The sequence below is a fragment of the Falco cherrug genome, chromosome 1 (assembly GCF_023634085.1).
Source record: "Falco cherrug isolate bFalChe1 chromosome 1, bFalChe1.pri, whole genome shotgun sequence".
Classification (NCBI taxonomy): domain Eukaryota; kingdom Metazoa; phylum Chordata; class Aves; order Falconiformes; family Falconidae; genus Falco; species Falco cherrug.
The window spans coordinates 123,905,221-123,922,802 of record NC_073697.1 but is presented as its reverse complement, the minus strand read 5'-3'; the positions used below and the strand labels follow the sequence as shown (position 1 = coordinate 123,922,802).

The window sequence follows — 17,582 nt, the reverse complement described above, 5'->3', positions numbered from 1 at the left end:
CGCGCCTGCTGAGCACAAGGCAGGCCAAGCGTTCAGCTTTCAAGCCAGCTTTTCCTCTGTGACTTCTGCTCCAGCCCAATCTGTGTTGCCAGTCATCAGAAACACGACGAGAACATGCTTCCTCTGCTGGCAGCAGGCATTACAGAAGCTGGCTTGAAATGAAAAAGAAATGAGGCAAGAACTACTTTCACGGGGAAAAGCAGGAGGGAAGAAGACAAACTGAATCGAACGAGACAAAAAAACAGCAAGCAGAGACTGCAGGTTACTATTGGTAGTACTGTAAGTACTGTATACTATTTGCATGCGCAATAGCGTTAAACCAATGTACTGGTTTTCATTAATTAGTGAATTCTGGTATAATCTAACTTTTGAATGCTTAGCCTCTGACCTTAATGTTCTTCAGGTCCAACTCTGTGAATGCAGTAACACGAATACAGCCTGACATGAAGGTGACAAAAGCGGGAGACCGTGCAGGCATGCGCCCACCTAGTTCTTCCCGGCTTACAACTATTGTAGCTCAAGATGTAAATAACTGGTCGTGGAGAAGCTAAAGAAATCAGTCTGCTACCAAATCACCATCAAACTGCAGCCCACTATTGACCAGAACCGGCTTACGCTCAACAATCCTGAGGAATACACATCTTTTCTGTGGACTGAGTTGCAGCACTCCACAGCTGCCAATGAGCAAAACAAACGATTTCTTCCGCAAATTAATTCTTAGTACTGAGTTCTCATTAAACAATAAAACACCCTTTCTACAAGGACTGTTTTTTCCAATCACCGCTCCAAAGTCAGGCTAAACTAATGGCTTGTTCTTTCCTTCATTTCTTGTGGTCTCTACTTCAGTTAGGTAGGTATGCTCAATGAGCCCACCACGAACCACCCTCCTAAACTTACTTCTGTCTTAAATGCCGTGGTCCCATTTGTCAGGGGAAATTCCACATTATTAAAAAAAAAAAAAAAAAGTAGACTTGAGACAATATCCTAAATGGACCACCATCAGAGTATTTCGCAGGTTCCACTTCACACAGCAACACTTTCTAGTGCAACTGGGCACACTGGACTTTCACTAGACAGATGAGTAGCCCCAGCGGTATTTCTGCAATTCCTGTCTCAGTGCTCAACACAGTGGATCCTTCTAGGAATGTACTGCCTGAACTCCAACTGCTGAAGTGAATTTTCATGATTTTTCTGAGTCAAACTTCATGGAAGTGATCTCTAACCAAAAGCTGAAACGATCTCTTGCTATTGAGATTCTCTCTCATTTCAAACTTACAATTTCAAGAAACATGTAAGAAATTTAGCATCACTCAGTCTATAATTACAAGGTCTGTAAAATGAAGACAGATCAAGCTGTATAACAAAATATGTTACATTCTCACTTCTGATTCCCCAGAGCGCTTAAATACTTCTGCTATTGCTTTGAACACAGTGATAACCTAATTAGTATGACGGGATACCAACATAACATTCCTCAGTACATATCCGAGCTAGAATTTAAACTTTAGCATTTTTCCCCATGACTGCACTGATTCTTTCCAGCACTGCTCATGGATGAGTTCATTACACTAGCAGCCATTAGTTTATCATACCATAAAAATGCAAACCTACTGATTAATGTGTCTTACAAGAAGTAATAAAAGAAGACAACAGAACAGAAGCATGCCCAAAACTTGACCTATTTTTTATCTGTTCGTAGCTGTACATCCACACGTTCCTTACATTGCACATAGCTTACTATTCCAAGATAATCCACCCTAGTAATTCTAAAACTCTGAAACAGTTTAAACAAACACAGACCCTATATAATGTACTGGATAATGGTTAAAAAGGGAAAGTTAGCTCTTCTTTGGCTTACTGTGCCAATCTTGCAGCCAAAGCACCCCCACCTGATGGAGAGGTCTGTCATACACCTAACTGAACCCCTGGCATCTGTTTTAGGACACTGAATTTCAACTTAGTAACAAAGAATTACTGTACTAATTAACTTTGGAAACAACTACGATTTCATTACAGAAACACACAGCGCTTCTCTCTTCATTCAGCTGTGCTTGGCTGAAGAGTCGTTTTTGTTCACTCACACCAGTCAAAGCAGCACATGATACAGTGAAAAAGTTCACACCTACTTGATGATAGCTTCATGGGAGCGATAGTTCTCACACAGCAAGATCCTGCATGGAAATTCTGCGGGGTAGTGCTCATAGAGCCGATCAAGCAATGAAACATGAAGGTTTCTTTCCCTGGCAAATTCACTGTAGACAAAAGGACTGAGCTGTAATAGACACACACATACAAAGAAAATGTAACTAAATATGTGGACTTGGAATGTCATGCTCCCAACATACGTATTTTGCATCACAACAAAAATGAAACCTTACTTTTACTGTACATTCATAGCTGGAAGAATATACCATGGCTATTCCACAGAAATGCCCATTTCTACTGCAAAAGTGGCAAGAGACCAGCATGCTCTTAAAGGAATAATAAAACATTCAGTAACTATGTATAGAGGAGAGAAGAACCCTTATACCTGAGCTTTTCTTTGTGGCTTGCCAAGATGAATAACTCAAAGCAGAGAGCTGTTTAACAAAAAAAAAAAACAAAAACAAAAAAAAACCCACCAAAAAACTACAACCAAAAACCACTCCCAAACCTGTGTTTTGAATGACGTTACACCACTACTCTGACAATCACTTTACAGTTACTACCAAAAGTAGTACAAATCAGAAAATACAGGAATTTGTAACACAATTCAAAAAAGTTAAATAGAAAGTCATTTGAAAAACTGAAACCCAAGTGACCTAGTTACTGTTACATTAAAATAATAGTGGGCTTGTTTAACAACAAAGCCGTCATCTACTACAGCAGGAAAAACAGAGCCCAAGAGGATGAAAAAAGATTTTTAAAATAAAATTTTAAAATGTAGAAATTAAGCCAACCTCTTCTGTCATTCCGAATCTGATTCAGATTCTAAGTTCTATTTTCAATTCAGATAAATATGAACTTTAGAAAAGTCAATACTTGATACCTCATAGAACAGCTTCTGTAAGAACCTGAGCTATAGAACAGCTCTTTACTTGTGTAGCCCGAGCCAAGACTCCAGCCATCCTGCTGGGCTGATGAGATCTAGCCCGAATTTAGAATTTAGGAGCCTCCCATCTCCTAAAAAGCGCTTTTGAGTTCTGTATTTAAAAAGCACCATCTCAGTCCTTGGGATTACTATTATCCTGACTTGAAGTGATCCAGCAGTATTAAATCATAGGTGGCCGCACTACGTTTAGTACTATACCAAAGCAAACATCCGCTCTAGTGCTATTGTGAAATGTCAAGAGAATTAAAAGCAAATCTGTAAAAACAAATAACATCTGGCCTAAATCAACAAAGCAAGTAAAGTTGACGTGTCCAAGCATGATTTCTCGTGCCTACAAGGCTGTAAAGTTACATGCATAACCAGCACTTGAAACTCTTCTAAACTCTTTAAACCAAGCAATTGCTAGACACGTCACAGTAACATAAAGGTACTGGTTAGTTTCAGTTTCCTATTTCTGACTTGTTCAAATCCTTACCAGATTATGTGGCTTCTAATAAAAATAGAAAAGTTGTCTAAATCATCATACACATTCTCTGTATTCTTCAATTCTTTCAAAAAGCAACAAGGAACACCAGTCATAAAAAGCAGAAGAAACTCCTACCCTGATACTCCATATCTTATGCATATAACATCCCTTAAATTTTCCTTGGCTTCCCCCTCTATTATATGACCAGTAGAATTTATGCGTGTCCCTCATCAAAATGAAATTTTATCTGCATATAGTTCAGTGGTTGAGCAGGCCCAAGTCTGTTCTATCGCAGATTTCCTATGAAACTTGGACAACTCATGTGCTTTTTGCCTCAGTTCCCTTACTTAAGATGGGGACAACAGCATATTCTCGCTTAGCAGAAATACTACGAGTCTACATTAGATATTATGAGGTATTCATATACCACAGAAATTTGGAGCAGGTAAATAACTGAAATACATAAATACAAATATTATATATACACACTTTACATGCAAAAATTATATAGCTCTTACTTGCATATGGTCTCCAGCCAAGACAATTCTTGTGTTTTTATTAGCTAATGCTAGAGGCATAATAGTTTCACACTCCATAGCTTGCGCAGCTTCATCTAACAGAATGTGTGTAAAAAACCCTGTGAAACAGAGAGATCAGCAAATAAATTAAACTTGAAATATGATAAAATAAAAAGTGATAACAATACAAGAATTTGTACTGAAAGTTCTGTATTCTGGTAGCAACCAAAACCAGAAAAAATTCAGTATGGCTTACACAAATTAATTTCTAGCAACTACTAGAAACCACACAAACAATTTTCAAACCCAAATGGCCAACAGTGGTGAACTCACTGCTAGTGACATCAGCAGTAGCCCACAGATCTGCCTCCTTCTGCTGATACATGTCAAGTTAAACTTATCTGAGCTTTCCTTATACCAAGAGGAACTGTCTCTTGGCAAACCTGCCTCAGGAGGTTTCTCAAACCTGGAAATCTTTCCATCACCATGAGGCTTGAAGAGCTTTGGACAACAACAACAAAAAGGACTTCCTCATGTACATCAGTCTTATTAACTATTTTATATACTATATTTCCCATTAAAATTGCACACATACCTGAGCACTTTGCTGGTTATGGGCTTTAAGGAATGTTGGGGAGAAAAAAAGGGACAGAAGTTGAAGGAAAATTTACATTCAATCTCATGATAATATTGGACCAAAACGTTTGGCGGGTGGGTGGGAATCTATGCACTGGATAACATGCACTTGAAAAAACCCTGGGCCACAGCAGACTTACATGTTATGAAATGTAAATTCAGGACAGGTATAGAAGAGAAGTGGCTTTATACATTGATATATATATATATTAAGGTTTAGCACCAACTATTAGAGGACTTTGTGTACCATCCAATTAAGATTACATACATAAAAATGTAGCAATTTTCTTTGGAAAAGATTACTTTCATACAGCTGCACACACATTACTATGGCATGACTGTACACAGCTCACAGCCAAACAAAGCAGTTACTTCCATCTAAAGACCTGGAAATATTTACCATAAATTCCATATTAGCTTTCTCTATTGCAACAAATGCCTAAATGTAGCCATAAAAAACCTAACCGTAACATCTTCTGCAAGGAAATTCCACTTTCTCCAAAAAGCAAATGGATTTCATTTAGAGATCAAGAAAACAATAAACCCTAAGCAGCTTCTGCCTCAAAAAAGTCAGTCTAATGTATTTCAGTTTAGAAAACAACTCTAGAAGTATCCCATTAACATACCATGGGGCTTGCATGTGTGGGAGTTGTTTGCAAAGCTACACAATTCACAAAACAAGAAAAAAGCTCTTTGTGTGTATTTATGCTTACATGCTCCACTGAGTATGATCTTAATGAACATAATATGCAAAGTCAGAATCTCAAACGGAATTTTCCCTCTTGGATCTCAGAAATACCAGATCATAGTACTGCTTCTTGATTTAATATTTTTTTTTAAATAAAGAAGAAACAGAATAAGCAAAAGGTTAACTTGAATGCCAGCAGCTTACAGCTCTGTAATAAACATCTATTCATTAAAAAAAAGGCAACCATTTCAAGACGATCATTGCTATATTCTTCAACAGTTCAAAGAACTGGGTAAGGAACTGATGATACTGGTAAGAGGAAGGTAATCCTCAAGCACAGACACTTCTTGTTTAGAAATTATCTTACCTGGTTCAAGATCCAGTTGACATAGATACTGTGATGTATTTAAAGTAACAACTACTACGCGTTGCTTAAGAATGTCTTCTTTCTGGGGCATCTGAAAGGTGGAATGCGTGCTTGAAATCAAACAGTACTGATGCACAACTGGGTGGACAGTCTTCACCCAGCGATTTCTGAAATATACCCTAGAAAAGAAAAAGGGAGCTTATTTTCTATACAGTTTGAACGCGCTTATTTTCTATACAGTTTGAACGCAGTGACAGCCTAATATTTCAAAAGCTAATGCCCTGTTTTCTGGTAAATAAAATGTAATCTTCAGGAAGCAAAACATTACAACTATGCAGAATTTCATGCTAAAATACACTAAAATGTCTTGGATTTACCTTCCATTATTTGCTGCAGTGCACTACTACATACATGAACAGTTACCAAGGATTAATTCACATATGGCAATCTGTAAATTCTTCACATGTTTAGGTTCTGCAACCCTCACATCAATGACTATTTCATTTTAAACTATCCATACACTCATTTTAAAGAAATATTTCCTCGGCTGAAGTATAAATATAGCCCATAGTCTTGGAACTGACAGCTGCAGTGGTCCACGCATTTCATCGACTGCAGCCACAGGATCTTTTAAAAAAATATATTTTCAAAAGACATTAATAAAACCCTGTACTTCCTTTTACACATACCATGTGTCTTCTGAGTTCTAAGAACCAAACAGGAAGTATATTCATCTTTTTATCATACAAGGCCATAATTATTATACGCTGTATAAAAGAATGAGAAAACAGTGCCAAAAAGGATAGCTAGAGCCTAAAATATCAGGACATTGTCAGCGAAGCACTGGACTTCACATTTCTTTCCAAAACACATAAGATCATTTTAATCACCCTATCATGAGATCAACAATGAATTTTTCTTAAAGTGATGAAATGTTACGGCCAGCCTAGCTAAATGGAAGAGGAACAGAGAAGACACAAAGACTATGCCCCAGAAAACAGAATACAAATAACTCCACAGAGGTATATAGGAATATACCAAAGCACAGCAGCTGAGGATCTGGATAAAGATGTCAAAGGGCTTCTCTGTGGGGTGTTCCTCAAAAATATAATCTGTATCAAGTAAGAAATGTGAATCTGAAGTGGAACCTTTAAACTAGAGGGATCTATTGTACATATATTAATATTTAGAATTATTTTTTTTAATTTCCAAAGCAAATTAATATTAGATGACTTAAACTAATTTCAGTTCTAAATACGGGATTTAATGCTGTTTGGTTTATCTATTCACTAGTTATGTTGTCCTGCATCCATATTACAAATCCCAAATCATTAACAAAGTATTTGGAGAAGTGTAATTATGCACTTAAGTGCAAAACATGATTTCACCGGCTGGACTTTGGATATCACGTGGACACCCACGTTTGGAAATTACAGCTGATTTCCAATAATGTAAGAGAAACAATTATTAGGATTATAATTATTATGCTTTGTGAAAATACAACGTCTGTTTTGGACAATAAGCACAAAAAGAGGTGCAAAGGCACTGCAGTATTCTGAACCGTTTTTGAATCCGACAACACAACCAACCACCACTGACACTCCGTGACCAAAGGTAACTCCAGTGCAGGAGCAACCACCACACTCCTGAGTCGTTCTCACAACGAGAACCTTCTAATGTTACCCCAACATATTTATTTCTTATCAGCCATCAAACTGATGAGTTCTGTTTGATAAACTGTTATTACGTCCATGTAACAACATGAAGTCATGGCTTAATTGCTAGAAGAAGGTAGTAGGAGCAAGATAACCCCTGCTCTGTTTATCCCAGCCATTCAGTCAGCTTTAATGGGATTCAGTTTCTCAATCTTAACTGAGGGCAATACTTACCTACCAACTCACAGGAGTACTGTGAGGATTAATGAGTTTATTGTGAGTTTATGTTTGTAAAGCACTTTGAGATTCTTGGATGAAAGGTGCTATTGAAATGCAAAATATTATGGTTATTAGACATTATTATACCATGCAGTGTCTTTTATTACAAAAATTCAACTATGCGTGACTCACAGATTGGCTGACAGCATTTCAAACTGCATTGCTGCTTACCCATTAATTTCTTTTATTTTGACGTGAGATCAAAAAGGTATCCCAGAGCTATTATTCACCACTGGCATAAGAACACCTGACAGATGTGACTACTTTGAAAATACCGTGATACAAGTCAGCCACACTGAACAAGGGATTTCTTCCTCAGGTGTAATTTGGTCTAATAAAATCTCCTGTAACTTCATTATTAGTTGGGTGGGGGTTTTACCTTAAAGTTAGAGGAACCCATCACAAAAATGGGTTTTACCTGCTTAACACAAATCGTAACGTTTCATCCTGCAACATAATCTTTACTTCTGATTAAGCAAGTGACTAACCTTCTAATCTTAATACCTGCATAAGTAAAGTACCTGAATGCCAGCAAAGCTGGGCTGTTACTGATCGAAACACCCACTAGTATCTGCAACACATTCTATTAGTGTGCAGCTATAGGTACAAAGACGAGCAAAAACTGCAGTTACAAAACCAAAACCCACCCATAGTTCACATGGGAGTATATTTTCCTGACATCGTGTGCCTCACATCAAGATTTCATTCTGGAGAAATTAAAACCTTGAAGGCTGAGGTTTGCCCAACAAGAGGCAGTGAAATTACTAGCAAATAACCACATCAAAATGGAAATCCCTGAAGATTATAGATTAGGGATTCAATCTTCTGCGAACAAAAGTACTGAATATATCCACCGTACTTGCTAATGCTCAGTTAACACGCACAGGATCTGCACATCACGTGGAAATTTCACCTTTATTTCAAAATGTGGCATCTGGATATCTACAACAAAAGCCTTTATTTCTGTGTCCCTCTAGCCAAAGAATGGAACAAACGGTCAACTAACCCATCTATGCTTCCACCAATTTTCCAGCCATTACATCAAAAAAGAAATTTGCCTAAATATTGCTGTTAAATGTTAGTCAAATTGAGTACTTCCTAATCTTTCATGTTTTGCTTCCATTGATAAAGTTCCACCGAAGGATTAATTGGTACAAAACAGACTATTTGCAAAAGTCGCGAATATGTATCTGTAATTAAGATTCACAATAATTTCCTTGTTCAGGTTTCAGGCTGGAACTCCTCCTAAATCACTTAAAACACACCTCTGGAAGTTAATAAAGGGGGAGTCCTGAGTCAGAACACCTGAGGGAGGCTGAGCAGTTTCATTTGCGCTCCTGTCCTACAAAAACTTCTTGTGACTTCTTACAACAGAGTGAATGAGAACTAAATTTAAGTTCTTCAAAGCCTATCTTCCCTGTTCTGAACTGGAAAACACTAACTCCTCCCAGTTCTTGATAAAAAGGCCAGGATTCTCCCTTTAGGCTGTGCTCCAAAGAACTCTCCCTGGATAAACTCCAATCCCAGCTCCCCAGCTTTTGTGCAGTTTTTTCTCACCTGAAATCCCTCAAGCAAAAAGAACACAGAAGCTTAGAGGAAAAAGAACCTAGCAGTTTAATTTCATGCCTCTGTTAAAAGACATGGGGGGGAGGGGGGAAGTCTAAGTAGTCCCAAGAAGCCTAAAGAAAACTTTAAAAGCACCTGATTTCCCTCTTACATTTCTTTTGATTCATTGCCAAAGACAGGCTCGTTCACACAAACAAGTATGTTCCTTGGGATGCAGGAAACATGTGAAGAACCTGTCTCGTAGCCTGAAAGTTAACTTTTTAAATCAGTCTTCCTTTGAGGATGGCATAAGATAGAAGCCAGTTTCAATAGGAAAAGTAATTGGCTACAGAGGCATTTATTTTACAAACTAACATTTGATAAGATAAATTAATACCATTTTCAGTATGAGAACTTTACCCCAGTCAATCTGGAAAAAAAGGGCAACCGTCCTTTAAAACCAGCTGGGTTTTTGGTTTGGGTTATGGGTTTTGTTTTTTTGATGTTGTTTGTTTTTTCGTGGTTTTTAATTCAAACTTTTGTTCGCTCTGATTGATTGATTTTTATAGTCTGGGTATCTCGAAGCTAGCAGCTACATACTAAAGGTTACATGCATACTTATACATGTATGTCATGATCTAAGTATTTAAAAAATTAATGGGAAAGGATTCAGCTGAGATATTTTAAAAGAGAATCAACTTATTTTCTGGCATTGCTGAACTGGTAGTCGGCAATAACATGATTAGGAATAAACAAAAATATTAAAAATACAGATAAAAGCAGTATTTACCTCCTTCCTTTTCCCCTAGTATTACATACCAAAACAAAATATGGATACAACTAAATTTGAAATATGTCAGTAAAATAATGGTAATAAACAGTAGGTATCTCAACCACTGTATGCCCAGAAGCATACAAAGAAACTGCTATCTGCTTCCTAGCTCTTGGCTGGATTTTTTAAGAGATGGTGATGACCTGAGGTACCTAGCTACAGTGCCCACCTCAGCAGCTGACCTCCCAAAGGCTCTAGGAGATGATGGAGAGAGACAAGCACATCCATAGAGTAAAAGGGTACACAAATCCGCAGCCAGTTACTACTCCTTACAGCTCTGACTCACTGTCTAAAAGTGCCTGCTTCTCCACACTTAAAACCAAGTGTCTCAGCACCAAACAGAAGTACTTAACCGAAGGCTCTTTCCTCCTACGTGTAGGTTAGGGTTGGGTGTTCTTTTTTTTCCTTTCAGAAACACTTCTGCATTAATTTACGTAAGTATAACAAAATTGTTTCAGTGCCAAGTTGCTTCAGTAAGAGGCTTTACAGTGTGCCCCTAATACAGTTGAATCATTTAATCAAACCCAGGGGCAACTTTTTGTTTGTTTGTTTGTTTCTGGGTACAGCATTGTTTATGAGCACCAGGACTATGAGAATTTGGCCTTCAGTCCTCACTGGTATTTGATTTACATGCAGAACTTAAGACTCAACATAAATTCTCAGTGTTCATTCTGACTGCATCTTCCAAAGGGCATGGAAAGTTATTTTGTTAGGAAAACAATATAGGCGTCAAACTTTTATGTCACATCATTGACAGGGTAATTTATTTAGTGTACATCTTACCCACAGAAATTCACAGAAACATTTACACAGTTCTCAGTACTCAGTCAATACTAAATAATTTAGCAGTCCTCCTTTAAAAACAACATAAATATGGTGCTCCCCACTAAGCTATGGAAACATTTCTAGCAAGGATACTGTTCAACCAACTCATCACTTGTAGAGTAAATAAAGAAAAAATCTAAAGCAAACTGTTCAGCCGTTTTAGAAACATAGAAACATAGAAACAGAGCACACCCAGCTCTGATAATTAGCTGCTTCTACTCCACTTGATATTTCCTTTAAAATACTGCAAGAGGCACAGAGCACCCTGTTTAAACTAACCGTAATGATTTTAACCTGAAAATACATCTCCACAACAGTCAGTAAGAAAGGTAACAGGTCCATAATTAATTTTATGCTGGGAGTCTCACATAGCTCTAGCTTTCAATTCAGATAAACCGACCCTTTAACTCCTACCAGGTCAGGTCGGCATGCAGTTGCCTTTCAAACCACATATGCTTCTCAATTATTTGTAACATTTTTAATTTGAAAACATACATACTTGTGGATTCGTAAACATATATAACTATACACACAATTCCAGAGCTGCCTCCGTCTTCTAGAACTCTAACTTCTTATAGAGGTAACAAGACCCTTTGAACAATATCATACCATCTACAGCAGCAATATCTGAAGGCTTCTTAACAAATACTATGAGAATTATACTTAAATTCAAACATTCAGTGACTTTTAAATCGTGCTGTAATTTTCTTGGCAAATAAATATATATATATTTTAACCATAAGAAAAATAGCACTTTTGTTCATGTATGTTTTTCATAAGTATTTCTAATACTGGATTATATAGTTGAACACAGCACATAAAAGAAGGTAGCAAAAGCCTGGCAACCACATTAAAACTGTATTTAACTCCTTGCTCTGCTAAATCACACTTCAATATTTCTGGGAGTGTCAATTACACACATTTTTTTCCTTCCACAAAATTAAAGACACCATACTGGTTTTCATCACAAAGTGCTTTACAAATCACATTAAGACAATCTGTGTTAAAACACAATCAGATCAAAGGTAACTTTTCAAAAATAAGCTGCCTTCTTTTCCTTGGCCAGATCTTCAGTGTCTGTAAAATGTCACATGGCAACTGAAGCCAGCAAAGCTAAGAGAATTTACACCTGTTGTAAAACTAGCTCTTCCACATAACCTCATTGGCTCTACTGACGTTGCATATAATATAAGTTCAGGATGGCTTTTAATAGCTAGCAAGTAAACACACAGAGTCATTTTCCTAGTAATATAATAAAGTCACACAGTGGCATTCAGAAAATAATGCCCATAATTTTAAAACTATAGACCAAGCTAGCAGCATACAGTATATATTGTGATTACTGCACAGAATATTCCCAGAAGCCGGTTTCTGCCCATAAATAAATCCTCCTTAACTATTTCAATGCAAGCTTACCCTCCTTGCTCTTAAAGTTTCCACCTCTTCTTCATTTTTTTTTCCTTACCTAATTTCCCCCAAACACCCACGGTAAGTACATTTAACCACATATACAATGCGGTTATCATTAACCACATATACAATGACTTATCAGAAGAGGCCAGAATACTTTCACATGATTCTCTAAATATGTAGCTCCTATGACATCAATTTTTCACTTCAAAAAGCCAGGTGGGTAGCCCCAGTTTCCAAATTATCATTGTTAAGTGTAAGTCAAAATTTTCTGGAATTAAAATACAATTAAAAATCATTTTATTTTATCATAGTAGCTTTTAAACGAGCATATCAAAAGTTTGCTCATTAGGAAAGACACATTTATCAATAGAATAATAAAAGCTTAAAAAAGGATGTCTTTATTTTTATTTAACAAATGACCCAAAATTATGTTGACAATGTTTCACGATCCTTTTAGTCTATATTTTTAAAAGCACTGCTGGTAATGCCAATATGCTTTTATGTTTTAAAAGTTCTTTAACCTTTTTTATAGACACCTTTTCTTAAGAATAGTATTTTATAGATACATAATAAGCCTTAAAAAAATACCTGAGAGGTCTTGCCTGGGGATTGCCTGCTTCTACATATGGATGTAAATAATCCTTTATGTAGAGATCAGCAGCACTATTAGAATGGGTGCAAATGAGAATCCTGCTGGAATAAATGGTGCAAATAAAAAAGCAATGAAGAAACAGAAAACAATTCAAAGCAGTAGAATACAAAAAAAAGGAAACAGTGGCCATCTTCCTGCACATTTGTCTTAATGAAACTAGTCACTAACCTACCGTAGTTTGCATGATTCAGCCCTTTAGCTCAAATCCTTCAGTTATGAGAAGATTTAAAGTTCAAACAGTTTTTCAATAATTATTTTGTGATTATTAATCTAAACTTGATTTTAAGTAAGGAACAGCTTTTATTATCTAGCATGCTGTAAAACTTTCCATGTCGAGCAAATCACAGTCATTCTACATATTGTCAATTTTAATTAGTTTTGTTCTAAATGGAAAATACAGGCTAAGACTATAAAATTACTTTATCGTTCAAAACAATGACGGATGGCTTGGGTTTTGTTTGTTTTTAAGCTGGATGGAAATACTGTATTTTTACCTTTCACTTGAATTTAGAGTAAAAAAAAAAAAAAAAAAATCACATCATCTCTGCTAATCAAGTATTGCTCTATATTTAGTGCCCATCTCACCTAGTATCCTGTTGTTGGAGTATGTGCTTGACTGCCTGAGCCAGAGTGAACGTTTTTCCTGTCCCATAGGGACCGATGATAAGAACAGGAGGCAGTTGTATTGAAAGTGGAGTAGTGATAGCCAGAACAGCCTCTTTCTGCTTAGCATTTAGTCGAGGGTCCAACTGCTCATCCCATTGTCTGTACAAAAGGAGGCAACAGAGTTTAAAAACAAACTATGACAATCCACTGTCAGTCAGAAATGAAATGAGGTAAGATTTCAAAAGCTTTAAAGAAATTAAAGAGCCTATATGCTACTGTATTGATTGTGTCATTGAGGCACTCTGAAACAAATCTAGCAAAACAATCACACGCTTTAATCACAAAGATTTGATATCTGCAAGAAATCAGTTTGGTTTTTTTCCCCAAAAGGAATCTACTTCTCAATTTACCTTATCTCACCTAATAATAATTAACCTGCATAGTACACCTTTTAGAAAAAGCATATGCTGTATCATCACCTGATAACCAAAGCAAGTAGATACACAATGATTTTCTGCTATTACTATGCAAAATGTAACATTAGTTCTGTTTCTTCCCTGCAGTATTTACATTATCAACTTTAAAAGTCAACAGTTACACAACCCCAGGGCTTGGTAAAAGTAACAATTTTTTTTAAAAAAAGGTTACCAATTAACTACAGACCTCTCTTTACACTTTTTGTTTATTTTGAGATCATTAAGGCACATACCTCTAATGGGAAAGCAGTCTAAAAAAAGGATTTTGCTGTAACCAGCTAGTGATACCAGCATTAAGAGGAAGATGCTTTCAGAAAATTCCAATGAGCGTAAGAGGTTAAAGATTTGTAGACACAGTTTTTAATATTCCCACTGACAGATTTAAAAGTAGACACACATAGTAAAAAACACCTGTCACTGCTGCACATATGGCCATACTTTAGTAACGTGATCTACTTTGCTACAAGCGCTATGCTTCTTACAGACTGGGAAAGTTTCTATTCAGTAGTCGTTAGCAACAGGGAGTAAAATCAAGAGGGAATTGACTGAATTCCTAACTTTTAAGACAGCTATGAACTACAAACTGGCAGGAGATTATGAAATACTGAAAGTAATAGGGATGTAAAACAAAAATAGAAGAGAAACAGAGGGAAAGACAGTTTTGAGTCAGAAGTACTGATTCTCAAGGTAGGGCAAACCAAACCACCAGATGGAAAAAAACATGCTTATCACACTGACTTAAGCCGAACTACAACCATTATATATATCATTTATAAGAAATATAAAAGATTATACAAATAAATCATATCAACTACAATGGTATGTAGGTTTCCGTAAGTAAAATTCCTCGACATATAACAGAGAACATGAAGTTCTAGTTTACTTGACTTACCTTCTTACTGAAATCACTGCTTACTTCCAAACTATTCTTAAATACTATTTCCTTGCAAGATTCACTCAAAACTGTCAGTGAAGAGATTGTCACTGACCTCCATAAACTTTGTAGTATAACTATGCAAAACCTATTCCCTTCTTTCTGCCCGTACTGTCAAAGCTTTGATGCATGCAGCAATCATCCTCACCCAGAACACTGCTCCCACCCTTTTATCATCTCTGTTCTCCCTACACTTAAGACAAACTAAAATTTTTCCAGTAATTTTTGTCTTACATTATCTTGCCGTCTCAGGTTTCTGGCCAGATCACTTTCCTTTTAATCCTCAAGCTATCTTCTGATTTGTACCGCATCACAATCACACCCTTAACCCTCACCTTCAAGACACCACGGGGCTCCTCACACGCTGTACGGGCTATCAATTCCACATACCTCTCATTTCCCTGCCTCTAAGTACGGAAACCTCATGCCTCTTTTATCCTCCCCCACGCAGTAAGAATACTGACCACGCTGCCTGAGCAACGCAGCCTCACATTTCCCTTCCCTGAATTTCCTCTCCGCCACAAACTGTTTTCACGGCATCAGCCTTTAAGTTTCCTTAAAAGTATTTCTGTAACGTAAGGGTTTATAATTTCATCCAGGAAACTGTAAGATACATACACAAAGTAACCCAGGACTGCCTGCAAGCACAATGCTGGTCCTTGCAGGACTCACTCCCACACCGTTCTCAGTCATCCCCCTCAGTTCTATGTCCAAATTTGGGCTCCCTGCACCAAACTCAGAAAGTACTAATGGATCATCCCTTACAAGCAGGAGTCTGCACGCTTGACATCCTGCACAGCAAACTCCTTGTAACTGGTAGTTACATTCCTATAAGGTATTATGCATCATTTCAGTGAAGAACAGCAGAACAGTGAACAATAGCAGAACTGTTTTCTACGGCTACAACACAACTGCAATGCCTATAAACCCACAGCTCAACCGAGGGAAAGCCAAGCAACAGATTCCAGTCCTCTGAGGATCACCTTTCTTGTTTTATTTAGAACAGTTTCACTCCCTTCTCTGAACCACCCTCATCATTAATGAGGCACAAGGCATGTTTCTTGTTCTAGGGCAGATTTCAGCCATCTGTTATGAGAAATTCAGTACTGCATTACCACACAATCTTTGATATTAAAGTGTTTGTATTCTTGTACCTGTTGGGACTCCAGGGTATGGTGGGAGTCATGCTGACATCTGGAAACAAAATACTGTTGTCCTTAATCCTGTCCAAGGCATAATGCATCTCACAGAGGGGTAAGCGATTTAACTGAAACTGAAGTTCAACCTGCAGTACAAAATGAATGAATGAATAAATAAAGAGGTGAACCAAAAATGATTAGTTCAGAAAACAGTTGTTAGACTTTGCTGCATATGATACATTTTTAGCTTCCTGCAAACTACTGAGTCTCAGAAGGAAACAGCAAACATAATTCACTCAAAAGATTTGCAATAAAGTTAACTTGCTGCTTCTGTTGTTTTGAAGCGAAGATAAATACAGCAGTCTCTCTAATGTAATTTTGTTGTTTGACTCTTAAGATTAGATTCCACTGTATTTTCAGAAAAAAAATAAAGCGAAAACATCCTTGGAATTATTTTTTGAATACAAAAAATACTCCTGGAAAATATTACTATCCTAAAACATTGTTTTTACAAATACAAGCTTCCATCCCTTATTGTAAAAACAACATAAAAAGTGACAGGCCAGAAATTTTTCCGGATCAACAGATGATATAAATGAGACGGGTGGCCAGCAGAGATAAGCCACAAACATAATTTATTTCTAATCAAACATTGTGGAATAATATCATTTGTCATTTATGTTCAATTATAAGGACTCTCCAAAAGTTAATTTCTAACAGTGCTTATCAATACATTCAATTTTTGTTCTCTCAATTACTTGTCTTTTAATGCTAGTAAATAAAACATGATATCAACAAAATTCTGGTTCAAAGCCAGAAACAACACGCAGAGCATGTTAACATTCCTGGTCAAATTCAGAACTGAACAATGGATAGTGAAATTAGTTTATACATACATATACTAAAAGAGGAAAGGGGAAAATACATTCTAAATTGGAACATGAGATAAAAGCAGCTCCTGGGGAAACAATTAATAAAAACAGTTCACTCAGATTATCATTTACACATATTTAAATTTGCAGTTGCTAATCTCTTCAAAAACAAATGAATCTGATCAGAGCATTACACCAAAGAAATACACATTAACAACTCACGCAGAAACCTTTATACAAAATTTGACAGACCTGCACTAATATAAAACAGCATAAAACCACCAAAAGCTGCTGCAGAACTTCAAATGACTGATACACATTTTTAGGTTTTTTTTTCAAAGCATTGCTATCTATGACTAAATATTTACCTAAGTACTGTGCTACAATTCTGATGAGCACTTGTGATTAAATGAGACTGAGTACTTTTCTGAGATTTACAATGAACTGTGAGCATGCTTACAAACAGCCAGCCAAATTACTGCTACCTGTCTGGAAAAGTACCCCTCATTTACCTGGAAAGCACAGCAGCAGTATTTAAAATTTCCATGGTCATTGTTACTGATAGCACCCCATGTCATCCAAGAGAAA

The 17,582-nt window shown here is 36.8% G+C and overlaps 1 protein-coding gene across 4 annotated transcripts in view; it reads right to left on the bottom strand.

Annotated features, from left to right (window-relative positions):
• The window catches only part of HELZ (helicase with zinc finger), a 91,498-nt gene that overhangs the window by 29,512 nt on the left and 44,404 nt on the right, over window positions 1-17,582 (bottom strand). For 2 of the 4 annotated variants that reach the window (XM_027808244.2, XM_055727413.1), the window contains 6 exons: window positions 16,138-16,268; window positions 13,553-13,732; window positions 12,904-13,008; window positions 5,767-5,945; window positions 4,076-4,194; window positions 2,127-2,272 (listed from right to left, as the gene is read on the bottom strand). In XM_027808244.2, the coding sequence (XP_027664045.2) occupies window positions 2,127-2,272; window positions 4,076-4,194; window positions 5,767-5,945; window positions 12,904-13,008; window positions 13,553-13,732; window positions 16,138-16,268 (860 nt within the window). The remainder of the gene's footprint in view (window positions 1-2,126; window positions 2,273-4,075; window positions 4,195-5,766; window positions 5,946-12,903; window positions 13,009-13,552; window positions 13,733-16,137; window positions 16,269-17,582) is intronic. The other 2 variants (XM_055727399.1, XM_055727407.1) reach the window with 2 other exon arrangements.